The 16,181-nt window shown below is 59.3% G+C and overlaps 1 protein-coding gene across 3 annotated transcripts in view; it reads right to left on the bottom strand.

Moving 5' to 3' along the window:
• Positions 1-3,789: 3,789 nt before the first annotated feature.
• The window catches only part of LOC125924295 (cysteine and histidine-rich protein 1), a 15,407-nt gene continuing 3,015 nt past the window's right edge, over positions 3,790-16,181 (bottom strand). The window contains exons 1-5 of one of the 3 annotated variants that reach the window (XM_049632735.1): positions 15,899-15,919; positions 8,226-13,389; positions 7,123-7,361; positions 6,146-6,357; positions 3,790-4,548 (exon numbers count right to left, since the gene is read on the bottom strand). In XM_049632735.1, the coding sequence (XP_049488692.1) occupies positions 4,157-4,548; positions 6,146-6,357; positions 7,123-7,343 (825 nt within the window). In that variant the 5' untranslated portion in view covers positions 7,344-7,361; positions 8,226-13,389; positions 15,899-15,919 and the 3' untranslated portion in view covers positions 3,790-4,156. Of the gene's footprint in view, positions 4,549-6,145; positions 6,358-7,122; positions 7,362-8,225; positions 15,513-15,898; positions 15,920-16,181 lie in introns of those variants that run through there. The other 2 variants (XM_049632734.1, XM_049632733.1) reach the window with 2 other exon arrangements.

Raw genomic sequence — 16,181 nt, 5'->3', positions numbered from 1 at the left:
CGCCAGGCGGGGGCATCCCGGGAAATGTAGTCCAGCCGCCCGAGGCATCGTGGGAGCCGTAGTCCGGCTGACGTCCGGTCAGGAAGGACGGTGAGAGGGCGGTGGGAGGATCGGCACCTCCGTAGGCTCTTGGGGTCGCGTGGAAGCTGAGCCCCATCCTCACCCCTGGTCCCGGCCCCGCAGCCGCCCTTGGGGTGCGGTCTCCTGCGCTCGTGCTGCCGCTAACCACTCACACACGCGCAAAGCCTGTCTGCGTGAGCGACTTTACTTGGGAGACACACCGCCTTCATATAAAAGGAAATGAAGGGATCTATGATCTAATACCCTTGAGTACTTGGATATGTGCATGTAATCAAATACGCCCCTTTTCACAGAGCCCGCGGAACAGCCGCGAATGCAGCCCCAGAGCCGTCGCGTTCAAGGACACAACCCCCCGTGTTTTGGGGGAAAAGGGGGGATGGATGTGTCTTCCAAAGTGAACAAAGTACTTCTTCCTCAGTGCGCACACAACGAACTCTTGAGGGCTTGGTGCACCCAGGCCTCAGACCTCTAAATGCCTGTCCTGTATCCACTGCTTTGAGGAACCAACACCTGCCATGCCTTAGAGGTTTCAGTCCCCACTACACAGCACATTCAGCCCCGGATGCAGGGTGATGAGACTGGTGTCCAAAGACCCCAGGGGAGGCCCGGAAAGAGTGTGAGGTAGCTGCATTTATTTTCTGTGGAAGTCAAAACAGACCCAATAGGGTAGAACTCTCAGCCAGTGGATGAACCATGAGGCCCACAGTGGAGGAAGTGAGAGAAGGGGTAGATGGGTCTGTGGGTCTAGGGAAGACTGCCCAGGACCGGTGATGAGGCTGCAAGGAGTGGGGGCAAGGGCAAGTCTGAGGAACTGCAGGAGATGGGAAGTTGGATCCAGGGAACCCTCTTCTCTTGGAAGGGTGAAGGGCTCTGCAGGTCCCTAGTTGGGTCTGGTGGGTGGGGAGCACAACAGGGAGGCCCTGAAACCAAAAGAGCTGCTTGGAGGGCAGGCTGCTGGAGTGTGAGGAGCACAGTGAGGGGTAAGTGGAGATGTGGTAGGGGTGAGAGAGCGAGGCCAATGGGGGTAGAGACTGGCTCAGCTCAATAGGCCAAGGGCAGAGACTGTGTTGGGGCTCCCCTTCCAATGTCAGCATTCACAAGACAGCCCAGAGAGGACCCCACTTCTCTATGCCTCAGCTTTCCCACTGGTCAGACAAGATGTGTATGTGGGGCAGTACTGAGCAGGGTCCAAGGAGTGGGGGCCGGTAGGGGCAGCAGCTGAGTCCTGCCCAGGATGCTGGCTTCACCCAGGGAAATGCATCCATGAGGCTGGCTCTTCACATAAGGAAACACAGACAAAACATGGTTTGGAATTTTTTTGAAACTATATAGTTACATACAGAAAATATCCAAAGAGAACGCAGACCACAATAGTGACATGTAAGTCATTTCCCACAATGATAAAAACACCTCTCGCTTTCCTCTTTAAAAAATTATTTTTATTATTTTTGCAAATGTCTCACTTGGGTGAACTGAGGGATGTAGTGCACATAGGGGAGTGGTGATGGCGGAGGGGGCAGCCTGCTGTGTGCCCCCAGGCCTCCTCCACATCTGCCAAGGTTGCACCCCCACTCTCTCTAGCTCAGAATGCCAAATGCCAAGGGGTCCTGGAGACAGACCACTGGTGTTCTCTCCTAACAAGGAGGTTGGGAAATCCCCAGTAAATCAATGACCCCGGTGAGATGCCACAAGTAGGTTTGTGGCATCAGCTTCCAAGAGTGGCCACGACACACTACAGTCTCCCAAGGTACCTGCCTCCACCAGGATGTAAGGCTCAGCTGCTGGGGTGAATGTCAGAGTGGGGGCTGTGTTGGGCAAGGCGATGCTGGGATGTATTACTACTCCTCTTGGGCACCCCCCAGACATGCCCTTGGGCTGCCAGAAATAGTGGACTGTATGCCCCCGGCAACCCGGGAGCCCTGGTGCTGCAGAGCCCAGCCCATCTACCACCCCCATCTAAGAGCTGCTAGCCCTAGGACTGTGGGGACAGGGCGCAGAAGGCCCAGCTGGCCTTGGTTTCTCCCTCCTGTGGCCCCTGGCCTGGTCCCCTCTGGCAGCCACATACCTGACCTGCATAGAGATGTTGCCTCCCACCCTACCCCACCCAGGAGAGCCTTCGGGCGCTGCTCCTCTGCCAACTCAAATCTTTCACACACAAACCTAAATTACAGGCAGACCAGGCAAGCCTGCCCCTACCCTGACTTCTCCCCAACATGGTCACTTAGAAATCCAGAACCCCTACACAGAGGGTGTCCATCCTTGAGAGATGCGGAGATCCAGGGACATGGGACCATCCCCTCTACACACAAGACCTAGCACACGGCTACCTGAATCTCATCCTCTGTATCTGCCAGGTGTGTGTGTGTGGCGGGGGGTGGTGGGGGGGTGGGGTGGGGGGGTGGGCAGCACTTGAGGACAGGGGGACTCATGCCAGGGTGTGCTCCCAAGGATGTGTTGGGGGCCAGGGCACGGGGTCTTTGTGGAGGGTAGGAAACCAAGTGTAGCACCTCTGGGTGTCCTCAGTGGCCAGGCACAGGTGGCCTTGCAGGAGGGGGTTGCCCCATAAGCCCCACACCCTAGACTGGAAACAGGAAGCTGAATAGTCTTCTCAGTAGAACTAAGCGAGCTGCCCTGGGGTGAGAATTGGCTCAGAGGGCTGCCTGAGCTAGGCACTGGAATGAGACTCTCACTCTACCCCATGCATGGCTCCTTACCTCTATTTTTCAGCCCCCAACTCTCAGGCCAGGAGAGGGAGGGACCACAGGGAAAGGCCAGGCCTGCGGCTCTGCACGCTTACTGTCAGGGCTGCCCCAAGTGCTGAGCCTACTGGGCCCTGGAAATGGGGAGCGAGGCTGGTGGAGGAGGGCAGAGACTGCTCTGAAGCGTGGGGTAGGCCAGGCCTGGGTCAAAGGAAACGGTTCTTTGGTATTGAAGCAGCAGAACCCTATCGCAAAAGAGATGTGTCTCCTAAGCAAAGGAGGGGAGCCAAGCTTTCCCCTTTCCAGCGGCTCCGAGGGTCTCAGGGTCCTCCACACAGGGCTCCTACCCTCCCTGTGAGGCCCCCACACAGGGCCTGCTCACTGCTCACTGAGGCCGTGAAGAGCTCCCTCCAGTGAGAAGCCACGTCGCCCAGGGACTGACCTCTGGGAGGTGGCAGCCAGTTCCTGATAGCAGCACGGGGATGGCCAGCCCACTGGAAACCTCCCAGCCAGGCTAGCTCACTGCCTGCGGCCCCCACAGCTTCCCTCATAGGCTGGGGATGCTGCGCTCTCAAGGCTGAATACAGAAAATAGATTCTCTCTTGCTAAATTTACATAACTTATAGAAGAGCCTGTGAAGAGTTTAATTTTGTTTTCCTGGAAAGAGACAGAATTTCACCCTGCATTCCGAAGCATCTGCTGAGCCCTGGCGGCCAAGTCCTATCTCTCTGGAGCAGCTGGTGTGTGTGTGTGTGTGTGTGTGTGTGTGTGTGTGTGTGTGTGTGTGTCTGGTTGCGCGCATGTGTGCGCTGGGGCTGCTGCAAGACCCGGGTCCTGCCTGCTCCCCTGCCCAGGCCTGTGACAGGGGGGGCAGTGTCTCCGAGTCTCTGGCGGGGGGCGTGCATGGAGGCGTAATAACAAGGACCTGCGGGCTCTGACCCCCAGGCCAAACCAAAGCTCCCCCGATGTCCAATTACAGCCACACCTTTCCCTCGAACAAAACAGAAAGTAGGAAACAAGGGTGCCTTTTTAATTGCAATCAAATATGCCGTCTGAAGTCAGCGTGCTCCCTGAGCCCGGCCCAGGGGCCGGGCGCAGCCCAGAGCAGACGGTGCGCCTCACTGCGCCATGGGGGCCAGGGCATGGCCACGGGCTTAGCCCCATCGTGTCCCTGAGCCACCGTCTCCTCTGCAGGTGGCCCAGCCTCCGGTGCCTGGGACAGGGGAGGCGGGGCGGAGGGCGAGGTGAGAGCACTCACACCTTCGCACACGCATGCAGACCTTCCCAATGTTTGCATCTGTTCCTTCTCCTCTGCTAAAACGGTCAGACGGCACGGCGAGGCCGCTGCGGGGCAGGCGCGGGCAGCGCGGCGCCGCCTACTTCTGTATCTGGAACAGGAAGAGCCGCAGGTTGATGTTCTTGGCGGCTAGCAGCTTGTTGCACTCCACAGAGTCGACGATGGGCAGTGGCACGTAGTCCGTCTCGTTGCTCTCGTTGGTGAAGACAAAGTGGTAGATGACGGGGCTGATCTTTACATCATCGTACGGGCCCTTGAGCAGCAGGAAGGAGCACTCCAGGGGCGCCGTGACCTTGCTCTTGAGGAGGAGCTGGAAGGAGAGTGTGCGCTTGCATGACAGGTTGGGGTTCCGCTCCGAGTCGTTCACGCGTGCCTTCAGGACCCACGTCTGGTTCAGCACCGTGAACCTTGGCGTCTCGTAGTACAGGCGCGTGATGAAGTCATCTGTGCGGTATGGCCGAAACTGGACCTCTGTGGAGACAGACAGGCCGGGAAGAGCCGGCAGTCAGTGTGGGTGGGGCCGGGTGGCGGTGCCTTCCAAAGGCCGAGGATGCAGGCTCAGCCAGGGAGGAAGGCGACTTACCGGGAGGACACAGCGTGCTCTACTTGTCACAAGGCAAATCAAACGCAATTATGGCAAATGGAGGCGCACACAAGCTTTGGGGGAAACAACTACAAACAGAAGTAACACGCATTAGCTGCAGGGAGTCCAGAGGCTGAAAGAAGTGAGCGGCCCGACCCCCGCTGGCCTCCCTCTTCGCCTCCCCCAGGGCCCAGCCCAGGCAGAGGGAGGCCCACCCAGGGGCGTGGGTAAGCAGACACACAGACAGGATGCGTTCTGAGAACAAGTGCACTTTATTGGTTCTGATACAGAGCTGCCAGAAAAGCCGGCGGGCGGTCGGGCAGGCAGGCACGTGGCACGTGAGCCCGCACGGGGCGCAAGGCAGAGTGCTGGCGTGTGGCCCAGTGCTGGGCTCCTGTGCTGTCACACAGTTCTCTCAGCACAGCCCGGGGCCCACGGCCCGCGAGTCCCTCCATGGAGGTGGCCAGTCCTTCCTGCGTGGACGAGGATCCCTGCCCAGCCACCGCCACAATCATGATGCCTTGGCCTGCCCAGACCCACAAGGCCCGGCCCGGACTGTCTGTGCCATGGCGCCCACCAGGGCAGCTGAGGCTGCAACTAACCAGGGGCCGTGACCTGCTGCTGCTGAGGCTGCTGGCCCTCGGCCTCCCGGGCCTGTGCAGGCCTACACCTAGCCAAGGCCTAGTCCAGGCAGCATGGTGTGACTGGTTGCCTGCGACCGCCCTTGATGCTCTGAGCCGGCTGCCTGGTGTGGGCTGAGTAGTAGAGGGTCGTAGTCTCCCTGAGTGGCCCCAGTGGCAGCAGGTGCTTCTCGCTGTTCTCTGTGTCTGGACCAGGCTCTGGCCTGGTTCCTGCTCCCCAGCATGTCCAAAGGCAGTGGCCGTGGCCAGGAGAGCCCATGAGATCCAGTGGGCCTGAGTGCCGTCCAGCCTGCCCGTCTCTGGGCGTCCACTCCCGGCTCTGCATTTTGAGCCGGGCACCCTCAGCTCATTCAGGAGCCCCGCCCCTGAGCATCTTCTCGATGGCCTCAGGAAGCCCGTGGCCACTGCAGTAATTGCCTGCAGGCAGGACCGGATGTGCTGAGTGCTCTTCTCGCCTTTGGCTCCACAGGACAGGCCTCTAGCTCCCGGGCCCTCCAAGACACACCCACCTTCTGCTTAGACCCTGACTGTCCCAAGGCTGTGCAGCCCCACGCAGTAGGATGCCACGTCATTAGGATGGCAGGGCCGGGGAGGGGAGGACAGGTGAGAGGGCCTTCTGAGAGCCATGCAGGTGCCCCCGGGGTCCTGCCTCGGCCCATCCCCTGCTCGGCCTCTGGCACATCTTCGCCCCCAAGGTGTCCTCCCATTCGCCAAAAGCTTGTCCAGAGCCTGGCCACCCAGCATGGCCTGTGCTCGCTGCTCAGAGCCCACTGCTCCCCAGGCTCCCAGCGGCCGCACCCCCCCTCACCCCATGTGGCATGCAGTGGGCCATGGGGCGCCTCACCTGTGTAACCGATCTTCTCAAAGCTGAGCAGGCTGAAGATGCTGTTGTAGAGCTGCATCTCCTTGCGGTGGCTCTGGTCCATCTCGTCTAGGATCTCCATCAGCTCGTTGCCCGTCTTGGTTGGGTGGGCGCACGCAGCCTCATGCACCGTCAGCTCGTGGAAGGGGCCATGCCACGGGCAGCCGATGCGCTTATATTTGCACTGGGTCACCCTAGGGAGGAGGCGAGCACCGTGGTCACGGCCTGCGCCCTGCGGGAGGTGGCTCTGCCCAGTGGTCCTCCAAGGGTGGGCCTCTGCCTAGCCCTGCTCATACACAGACTACCCCCCGAAGGCCATTTTCCCCATGTGCCAGCTCTCAGGAAGGGGTCAGGGTGTGTGTGAAAGAAAAGTAGCCCATGAGAGCTGTGGCTACACAGGCCACCTACACCCTTTGCTGTGAGGACTCTCCTGCTTAATAACAGTGGCCACTGACCATGGTCTTGCACCCTATGCAGCTTCACACCAAGCGAGGCTCGGTGGCCTGGCCCCACTGGGCAGATGGCAGTGTCAACCAGCAGGGGCTGGGTGGGGGTGCCCGTGCAGCTTCACACCAAGTTCCTAGAACTTGTCATGCTCTCCTGGGCCCCAGGATGCCAAGGACAGATAGCCTCTAAGAGGCCACCATGCAGCCAGAGAACCCTGGAGAGCCAGGGTGCTGTCCAAACAGGCACCGGGTCCAGATCCAAGCCCCCTGCCCTCTGTGGGGCCCCGCCCCCACCCCCCAGCCCCCCGAGGGCCTGGGTCCTGTGTAGCTCCACCCTAGCCCACTCCTTCTAGGCTGTCACCGGGCCATGTGTGCAGAACCCAAGGCCAGGGCAACACAGCCAGAGCATCCCACATGCTGCGGCCTCGCCTGCACCAGGGTGGCCTCCAGACCCGTCCTGGGCCCCACACGCGTGGCTAAGCCTCTGGTGGGCAGGCCGGCCCAGGCGGTTACCTGTCCTGGCACTCCTCTTTCTGGTGCCTCTCCAGGAGGGAGCGGGGAAACTGGCGCAGGCAGAAGCCACACTCGGAGGGCAGCTCGCTCACGGCTTTCTCCACAGCCAGGTTGCGGCAGCAGAGGCTCTTACTGATCTCACAACGACAGTTAGGGCACGTGGCCTGCTCCTCCTTCAGCCGGGCATCTGCTAGTAGGTGGATAAAACAGCCAGCGCACATCAAGTGACCGTTAGTACACTGCGAAGAAGGAAAGGGAGATGAGCTCACAGACTTGCAGGACGTGCACACACGCACGCACCAGCATGCCCCGCCAGCTCCAGCTGCAGAAGGGACTGCTGGCGAGGAGAGGCAAGGCACGCTGTTGTTTAGCAAACAGAGCCACTGCTCAGGTAGGACAGGCCTTTTTCCTGGAACACTGCAAAGACACGGCCGATGGAGCTCCTGTGGAGAGGTGGGTGACTCAAAAGTGGCCCCTGGTGGCTTACAGAGGTAACAGATCTCCACCGAGGCAGGCCCACTAGTGGTGATTGGTTTGGCCACACTGGGGCTTGAAGCCTGGCCTCTTCCCATCCCAGGAGCTAGGGACTGCCTCGAGAGTCCCCTAGAGGCCCTGATTTCGGGACGCCTACAGGAACACAGGCTCTTGTCTGAACATGGCTGTGGCACTTGGCCAGCAGCTGTCAAGTGGGGCAGGAGACACTGCTCCCCTGTGCTGGCGGTTGGGGGCCTGTCCCCTCCACTCCAGCCCTCCTTGGCCAGCACGGGTGAGAGTGTAGTTGCCACCCACGCAGTAAGGCTGGCTACCGGCAAGGGACTTCCTAAAAACTGCACAGAGCTGTGGCAGGTGGGGAGGCCCAGTTGGCCTGGGACAAGGATGTGTGGGCACAGTGCATGCCTGGAGGGGAGAATGGGAGCTACAGGCAGGACATATCGCTGAACTAGGTCGGTAGGAGCCGGGCCCCCTCCTTTTGTGAACCCGCAGATCTGAGACCCAGACACTGTCTGCCAGCAACCTGCGCCTTGCTGGGAGTCCTTGCGCATGTGGGCAGTGGGCTGCCTGCTCAAGTCCTGTGTTGGGTCTCTGACTGATTCCACACATACCTCCTGAGTGCTCACTTGGCGCCGTCGAGAGAGATACACAGGCTGTGGGGTTGGCCCTCCAGGGGCTCCTAGTAAGAAGGGCAGGAGAGGCCCACAGAGAAACCAAGAGACACAAGAGCAAAGCCTTGAGCTGAGCGTCCCCTGAGGGCAGACACACCTTCCTTAGACCTGATCCTGACTAGTAAAAACCTGCGGCAGCGGCAGATGGGGAGGAGCAGAGGTCAGGGAACATTGAGGGGACACGTGGGGGTTCTGCCAAGGGTGGCTGGATTTCCACTTGGAGACTCTCCCACAGCCAGCCGGGGGTAAAGGGGCAGACAGCGCCATCAGAGGTCTCGCCAGCAGCTAGCCTGGGCTCACCAGCTGTGGCAAACCTCCAGAAAGCCACTGGGCCACAAGCTTCCCTTGAGGTCCGGGACCCTTCTGGAGGGGGGTGCAGTGCAGTAACGGCCTGGCCACATCCACACACACGGGGCCCTCAGTAAACACCCACTGCCATCCCACCAGTTCAGGGGTCTGTGCACCCAGAGCTGGGGAGCTAGGGTAGGCTGTGAGCTCTTGGCACCCATATGCCAGGCCTGGGGTCTAGTGAGTGGTGGGACTTACGTGCTGAGGACCGGTGGGGGTAGGCTGGTTGGGGACAAAGGCCTCACACGTTGAATCCGCGTCCACACAAACGCCCCACAGATTATCTGCACTGAAATCTCAATTTCTAAGTCAGGTCAAAAATTAAAATGTGCAAGATGTGGAGGAGGCGCTGGCTGGGCTCAGGTTTGGAGGAAAAGGGTCTGACGGGGGTGGGCCTGTGCCAGCACTGGACACACAGGCTAGCTGCAGAGTGCTGCTGGCCCAGCCAAGGGACAAGCCAATACCCACATTCAGCCAGCACCTTGCCAATTACCCAAGGGATCCGACAAGTAGTTGGGAAGGGCTGAGGCCTGCTCACAGGAGGAATAGGCTGGAAAGGCAGTCTACCCTGTCCACCCCCAGAGGTCAGTGGAGAAGCCAGAGATGCGGTGACTGGAGAGGAGGGGGACACAGATGCCATAGGCCCCTGCCACCCTGTAGGAGGCACAGAGACCAAGGGCCTGGGGCATACCTTTAATCACAGCCCCCACCGCGGGCCTGAGCCCGACAGAGGCCTGGGTTTGCCAAACCCGAGCCCCAGAGAGAAGATTGCTGGGGTGCGCAGAAGACACAGGGAAGCTGAACATGCGATCTAACTACTAACTCACAGGAGGGGGAGACTTCAGGCCGCCCCCTGGAAGGGAGGCCAAACCACAGAGAACCACATTCAGTGAAGCCATGACCAGTGCCCGGCACCCTCAATGAGGAAGCCTGGCCAGATGCACACTATGAGACCCTGCCCCCCCACCCCAGGGCCCGGGGCCCCACACCACTCCATATGCACTCTAGTTCTCGATGCTTCCTGGTGAGAGGTTGCCTGGGCAAGGCTCAGCTCTGCAGTCACCACTGGCCTGAGTGGAACAGCGACAACACCCACCTGGCATCTCTTCTATTTCAGGGTGGCCCAGCTGGGGGTGTGTGGACCTGAGGGTGAGAGGCTTGGATGGCATCCTAAGACCTGAGGAACACCAAGGTTACCACGTGTGTGACTGCTCACCTCCCGGCACTGCCCTGAAACCCCGCTATTCTGAGGCAGAGAGAGGTGGCCTGCATACCCCTCCCAATAGGCCCCTCCTTAGAGTTCGGGGGCTGCAGGAACATCCAAGCTCTCACGCCAGCTCCCACCCCTCCTCCTCCTCCTGGAGCCTCTAGACCCAACACGGGTTTAGGTGATAGGACTCTACAAAGAAGCACTGAAACTTGCCCTCCTTGGGGGAAGGTAGGGCCCCTGCCCCGTAGATCCCAACAGCTCAGGTGAGAGCTGGAAGACAGTGAGCCAGCAAGATGCTGCAGCCCGTCCAAGAGACAAGCTGATACCCACACACAGCCAGTGCCTCACCAGGTACCCACGGGATGCTCCTGGGTGGAAACAAGGTGGCTGGCCTGGGTCCAGCTGACACCCAGCCCAGGAGATCTGTCCACAGCAGGGCAGTCACCAGGCTCCAGAGCCCTCCCTGCTATCCAGGCCCTCACTGTCCTCCCAAGCAAGACCCTGACTCCACATGCAGGCCTGGCCACATGCTAATGTAGACCCAGCCTCCTCAGTGGCTAGGCTGGACTGCACCTACCCTGATTTGCCCAGCCAGAAGCTGAGTCCCAAAGGGCTTTGCACAGTATCAGCTGCCCGCCAAGCCTTTGATGGACAGCCCCAGCCAGAACAGGCCAGAATGTCCCACTCCACATGCTAGAGCCAAGCTCCCAAGAGCCTGGGTACCCCAATAAGCAGCTCCTGAAGCGCCCACCCGGGCTGCCGGTAAGATCCTGATGGGAGGAGGGGCAGGAAGAAGGGCCTCCCAACTCAGAACATTACAGAGCCTCCCAGGACAGATGGTGGCTTAGACTCTAGCCTATAGGTCACCAGCAGCATAACCCTGGCTTGTTGCTTCCCTCTCTGGGCCTCACTCTACTTAGGCACAAAGAATGACAAAGACCGACTCACTTCATCATGTGGGGTGAGACAACACGTACAACAGCATGGCTTGGCCCCCAACACATGACAGGCACAGAATAAACACTCACCATGGCCATCACAGAGCAGAGCCTGGCCGGCCAGTCACATGGCCACCACCTGCAGAGCCTCAGAAGGGACTCCTGGCACAGGTGTGCAATTTCAGCAAAAGCCCCTCCCTCACCCCTGAAGTCCCCAGCCGCATCCAAGCCACAGCAATCCCCTCCAAAGCGCTCCGCAAATGGCCCAGGAATGGGCATTTGTACCTGTCCCTGCAGGACATCACCCAGCAGTCCCTCCCTCTCTCTACCTGGGCACAGGCAGCTTACAGGCACCCAGGTCAGCTTCCCCCTGGGCTAAGGAGGAGCTGAATGTACCTTCCAGACTCATGAGTGGGGAGCCCTGACCCCAGGCCTTGGGCTATGAGAGGGTCTTAGAAAACACCCAGCCACCCCACCCTGTCTTCTGGAAACCAAGCCTTGGTCAGTCGGCCTTTCAGGCCCTCTTTCAAGCCTGGCATACATCGTCCCCTCAAATCCTAGGCCCGTGAGAGCAGCTCACCACCAAAAGCATAGCTGAGGGCACTAACCGCAAAACTGCTCCTTAGCCCAGCTGCAGGCCCCCCTTCATCATGCCCATCAGGGCTGCAGGGCACCCCACACCCCCCATGTTTGGCCTGAAGTCTCCTCAATCTCTTAACTCAGGTGGCCTAAGAGGGACCTCACTGTGTCCAAGGAACAAAGGGGTTTTAGGTAAAGCCAGGACTCTTAGCTCTCCGCCACATTTCCGGTTTTAAGCCCCGGACCTTGGGCTCCTGTCATCATGCTAACCCGAGTCAGGACTGAGGCTCTTGCTCAGAATGTGGATACGCCCTGGATCAAAAGGCAACTCAAGTGACAAACCACCACCACGAAAAAATAAAACTTCTCATGCGGCCAGAGTCCAGAAACTTTGCCCTTTCTATGCTCTTGTTTTAGATACCTAGGCAGATACATTTCTGTAGCTCTTTTCTGCTACCTTTCTCACCTCAAGGCGAGAGCCAGGAGCTAGAGAAGAGAATCCCAGGCCAGGTGGGCAGGCAGCCCTGCAGGGGATTCCTTAAACATCATTTAGAATAGAGCCTGCAGCATCAGGCATGCTGACAGTGACGGGATGCCCCCCAAGGCCTGTGAGCACACTGGCTGGAGCCTGGACAGAGGTGGACCCACCCCCGTTTCCTAGGTTTTTTTTTTTTTTTTTTTTTTTTTTTACCAACGTGACTGCCAATCAAGTATCCAGTCCCCTTGCGCCAGGGCATGAGGCAGGTCCTGGTGGGGACCAGAGGCCTGGGGGCGAGAGGCACAGCAAGACATCCCCTGTGCTCCCACAGGGCAGAAACTGGCAAGCGACCCGTGAAGCAAGGACAAGCATCCTGTAGCAGGGAGAGACAATGGCTACAGAACAGGGTCACGGCCTCTGTAGGGCCCCAGAAGAGAAGTAGGAGTGGGGACGGGGCATGCAGGCGGAAGGGGCACAGGAGCAAAATGCTGGAATGGTGAGGTGTGTTGCTGGCAGGCCAAGGTCTGAGGCTAGGAGTGGTGGGTCAGAAAGCCAGTTGGGGCCACGCCCTGTGAAAGACCCCCCTGCCTACTCCTTCACCCTGATGGAGGTCACAGGGAACTTTTTCTGGCAGAGAGCCCAGCGAGGGGTTGGGAGACCTTGTGGCCCCTCCCTCCAGATGCTGGACCACAGCTGAGGGCCTCGGCGATGTCTGCAGGGTCACACCAGGTGTGTCACACAGAGGACACACTGGGCCTTGTGTGTAGGGTTGGGGGACAGCCTGGGAAGGAGATCAGGATAAGGTTGCATCTTCAATGCTCCAGTCACCAGAAAGGCTGCCTTTGTCTCCCCCAGAGGAGGTGCTCCCATATGCCGAGGGGGCCGGGTCACATCACCCTAGCACCACAGTTCTGTATCTACAGCAGGTGCCTGTTGCGCACTCCTGCATGAGTGTCCCTGTTGCAACTCCAGTCCTCCTGCCCCCACCTGGGTGCTGCCCAGGACTCTGGAGATGTCAGGCCAGTCACCAAGGACACACCCAACACCCACACAAAGAACATCAAAGCCAGCATCTGCTGAACCTACTCTGTCCTTGATCTGACCTGACCTACCTTAAAGTAGGCCATGGTGAAAACCATTTGCATGACTGCCTTGCTCTTATACGAAAGCAGGTTTCCCAGCCCAGGTGTGTGGTTTGATGTGCTAGATGTGTGGGAGAGCCAGCTGTGTGAAGCCAGGGGCTCAGGCTCCACAACAGCCGGAGAAGTCTGCTCCGGGTGAGCTCTTGCCACCACCAAGGCTCCCCTGGTGGCATGGATGTGGGGGCTGGTGGCCACAGCACTCTCAAGTTGCCACGCACTCAGCCAACTCCAGAGGCCCATGGAATTGTCCCCTGCAGACCCAGCCAGGCACAGTGCACTGGGCTCACCATGGCCACTGGTAATTCTCCTCACCCCAGAGCTGGGCACCATCTGAGACAGTCCCCAGACGCACAGCGTGGCTGGTGCCTGCTCCAAGCTGTGTGTCCTGGTGGAGTCAGGAGAAACGTTGCTGGTAGGAACAGAGAATGGAACACGTCACATGCCTGAGACCAGCCCACCAAAAAAAGGACAGTCAACATGACATACCAAAGAAGACCCCCAGAAATGGAGCGGCTGAGCCCAGGCCAAGAGATAATGGTCAGTAGTGGGACCCAACCAGGGACATGAAGAAGGTTAGGAGACAGCATGTATAGGGCCTACGCCATTTATGACCAGATCCTCCTGGGAGAAAACCCAGCTCAGATGCATCCAGGCTCGTCCCCACCCCTACCCTCAATGTCCCCATCCAGGTCACATGCAGCGGGGAGCCACCAAGAAGCCTTCCCTCCTTCCTCCAGCTCATCCCTCAGGCCCCTCGTGGGCACTGCTATGCATCCATGCCAGGCATGCCCCCACCCACGGCATGGCTTCCAGCAACCAAAGCATGTTCCGATCCGTGGCAGGACTCTAGTCAACCCTTCTAGAGCCAAGGGCTCTACCACTGATCACATGTTCTAGAGCTTTCTGTAGGCATCCAGAGATGAGAGAGAAACAACTCCCTATCAAGGCCCAGCTGTCACTTTGGAAGAATGGAGGTAGGGCAGGGGCCGGTGCTAAAGCCTACAGTTCAGCGTCATGGTCTCTCCTTGCTCAGCAGGCCTGTTTCCAGGGAAGCTGCTGAGCAGAGCCCACTAGGTCATGGGAAGGCCACAGGTCAGGGCTATCTCAGCTCCTCTACTCTCTCCATCATCACAGCTGTTTAGCTGCCTGCCTCCAGTCTGCCCAGGACGGAGCTCAGCTCCCAGCACACTGCAGGCCGGTTTGAACCAGCCAGGCTCAGAGGCCCCATCACCGGTAGCTCTGGCCAGAGGCAGAGCTTTGGCTCTCTGTGCTGAGTGGACCAGGAAGCAGCACCATGTGGCCTGTCATCGTGCCAGGGCCAGGTCTAGCCCACTCACAGGATGGGGGGAGAACCCCAAATTCCCCTGGGACCCTCCCCCACAACCCATCATTGGCTTGGCTTTTTTGGGCTCTCATTTAAGACCCAAGAAAGGAAGACTTCTTCCACCTGAGAGGATCAAAAGGTCACGGGCAAGGAGAAAATGGGCTGGAGAGGGAACAATTCCTGAAGGGTCCCTCCAAGGCTGAGGGTCCATGGGAAGTGCTCCTCCAATTGGGTCAGAAGGCCTGTGGTATTCCTGAACTAGGGCCTCTGGCCAGGAGGTTAGGCAGAGAGCCAGTGCCCTCATCCCAAAGAACTCAACCCACTTCCCTGCCAATGCCTTCTCTTTCCTCTGTCACCTGGGTACACCAGGGTCCTCCTAAGCTACGTCATGCCAAAGCAGGAAAGGATTTGGAGATCTAGAGGCGGGGGAGATGGCAACCCAGATTAGCCCGGTACTGCTTACTACAAAAACGGCCCTCTTGCCCATGGCCCCCTGTTTGAGTAACAGAACAAAGCCCCATCAGCCATCACCAGTCCTGTAAGTGCAAAGAAAGGTGACCGAGAACCTGTTCCATTCCTCAAAAGGATTCTGGGAGGAAGCCTATCAGAGGGGTGGGGGTGGGGAGAGAGACAGGTGGACAAAGAAGAGAGCACACTGTAAACTAATTCTAGGGCCAAGGTGTGGCCCCTGCTGCTCTGTGACGCCCATGTAAGATCCACCTGGGCCAAGTCCCCTCTCTGATGGCTGTGTCTGGTTAAGGATGGAGTCCAGCCAACATTCTGGATTCTCAGATGGTAAAAGGAGGGTGGACACACCTCCTGGAGTGCTGGTAGCCTGAGAAGCCAGGCCTGGTGTGGGTAAAGTAGAAAGGGGTGGGAATCTAACTTAAGGCATAGCATATACAGAAAGCATAAGGTCAGCCTGGGAAGAGAGGAGGGACCCAGACTGTGGGGTTTGATGCAGGTAGTTCACCCAGAGGAAGAAATGAGGGGAAGGGAAAAGAGGTGATCCACTCCTTTCAATTCTCTTCCAAAATGAAAGGCAAAGAGAGTTCTTTCAATAAAGAGGTAGAAGGTACACGACAAGAGCTTGAAGGCAGGTTTCGGGGGTGTGGCTACTAAAAGAATAGAGAAAGAGCTGTTGAGTGAAGAGGAAAGACCAGGGTCTCCCCAAGCCCAGGGAGCTCAAGAATGAGGGGAGCAGGCTCGGGGCGAGGAGGGGGGGGCGGGAGGGGGCGGAGGGAGGAGAGTGAAGGGGCGCGGAATGTGGGTATCTGTCACCAGCTTTCTCTGGGGGCAGCTTGAGAGGGTGAGCTGGGGAGTGCTGAGGTGGGGGCAGTGGGGAAACCCGGAAAGCAAAGAAGCGAAAGATTCGGATCTGGGAACAAGAGAAGTCAGTACGAGAAGCTGGTTAGCAGTAGGAAATAAAGTGCTAACAGAAGGAGAATGTAAAGCTTCCGAAGAGCCGCCGGTATCCCGACTGCTGGGCCCCGGAGCTCAGACCTGCCTTCCGAGGATACGCGGTGCCCAGGGAGGGGGGCGGCCGCGGCGGGGCTGCAGCCGGGCTGGGTCGGGGTCGGGCCGGCGGCCCTACCTGGTACACGGAGGCCTTAGGCAGGTCCAGGCAGACGGTGCAGCACAGCACCGAGTAGAGACGCTCCTCCAGCTTCCCGCTGCCCGCCGCCGCCGCCGCCGCCGCCGCCTCGGCTGCCTCGGCCGCCCGCAGCCGCTTCTTGGGCGGCGCGTCGGGGTCGCCCGCCGCCTCCTGCAGCTGCCGGGCGCCTGCCAGGCCCGCCTCGTCCGGGAGCCCGGGCCCCGCCGCCTCGCCCAGAGCCGCTGCCGCGGCCGCCCCCCTCCCTGGGCACCGCGTATCCTCA

Source organism: Panthera uncia, chromosome F2 (assembly GCF_023721935.1).
Source record: "Panthera uncia isolate 11264 chromosome F2, Puncia_PCG_1.0, whole genome shotgun sequence".
In the NCBI taxonomy this organism is placed as follows: domain Eukaryota; kingdom Metazoa; phylum Chordata; class Mammalia; order Carnivora; family Felidae; genus Panthera; species Panthera uncia.
Note: the sequence above shows the minus strand (reverse complement) of the source record. Positions and strands in the feature narration are given on the sequence as shown.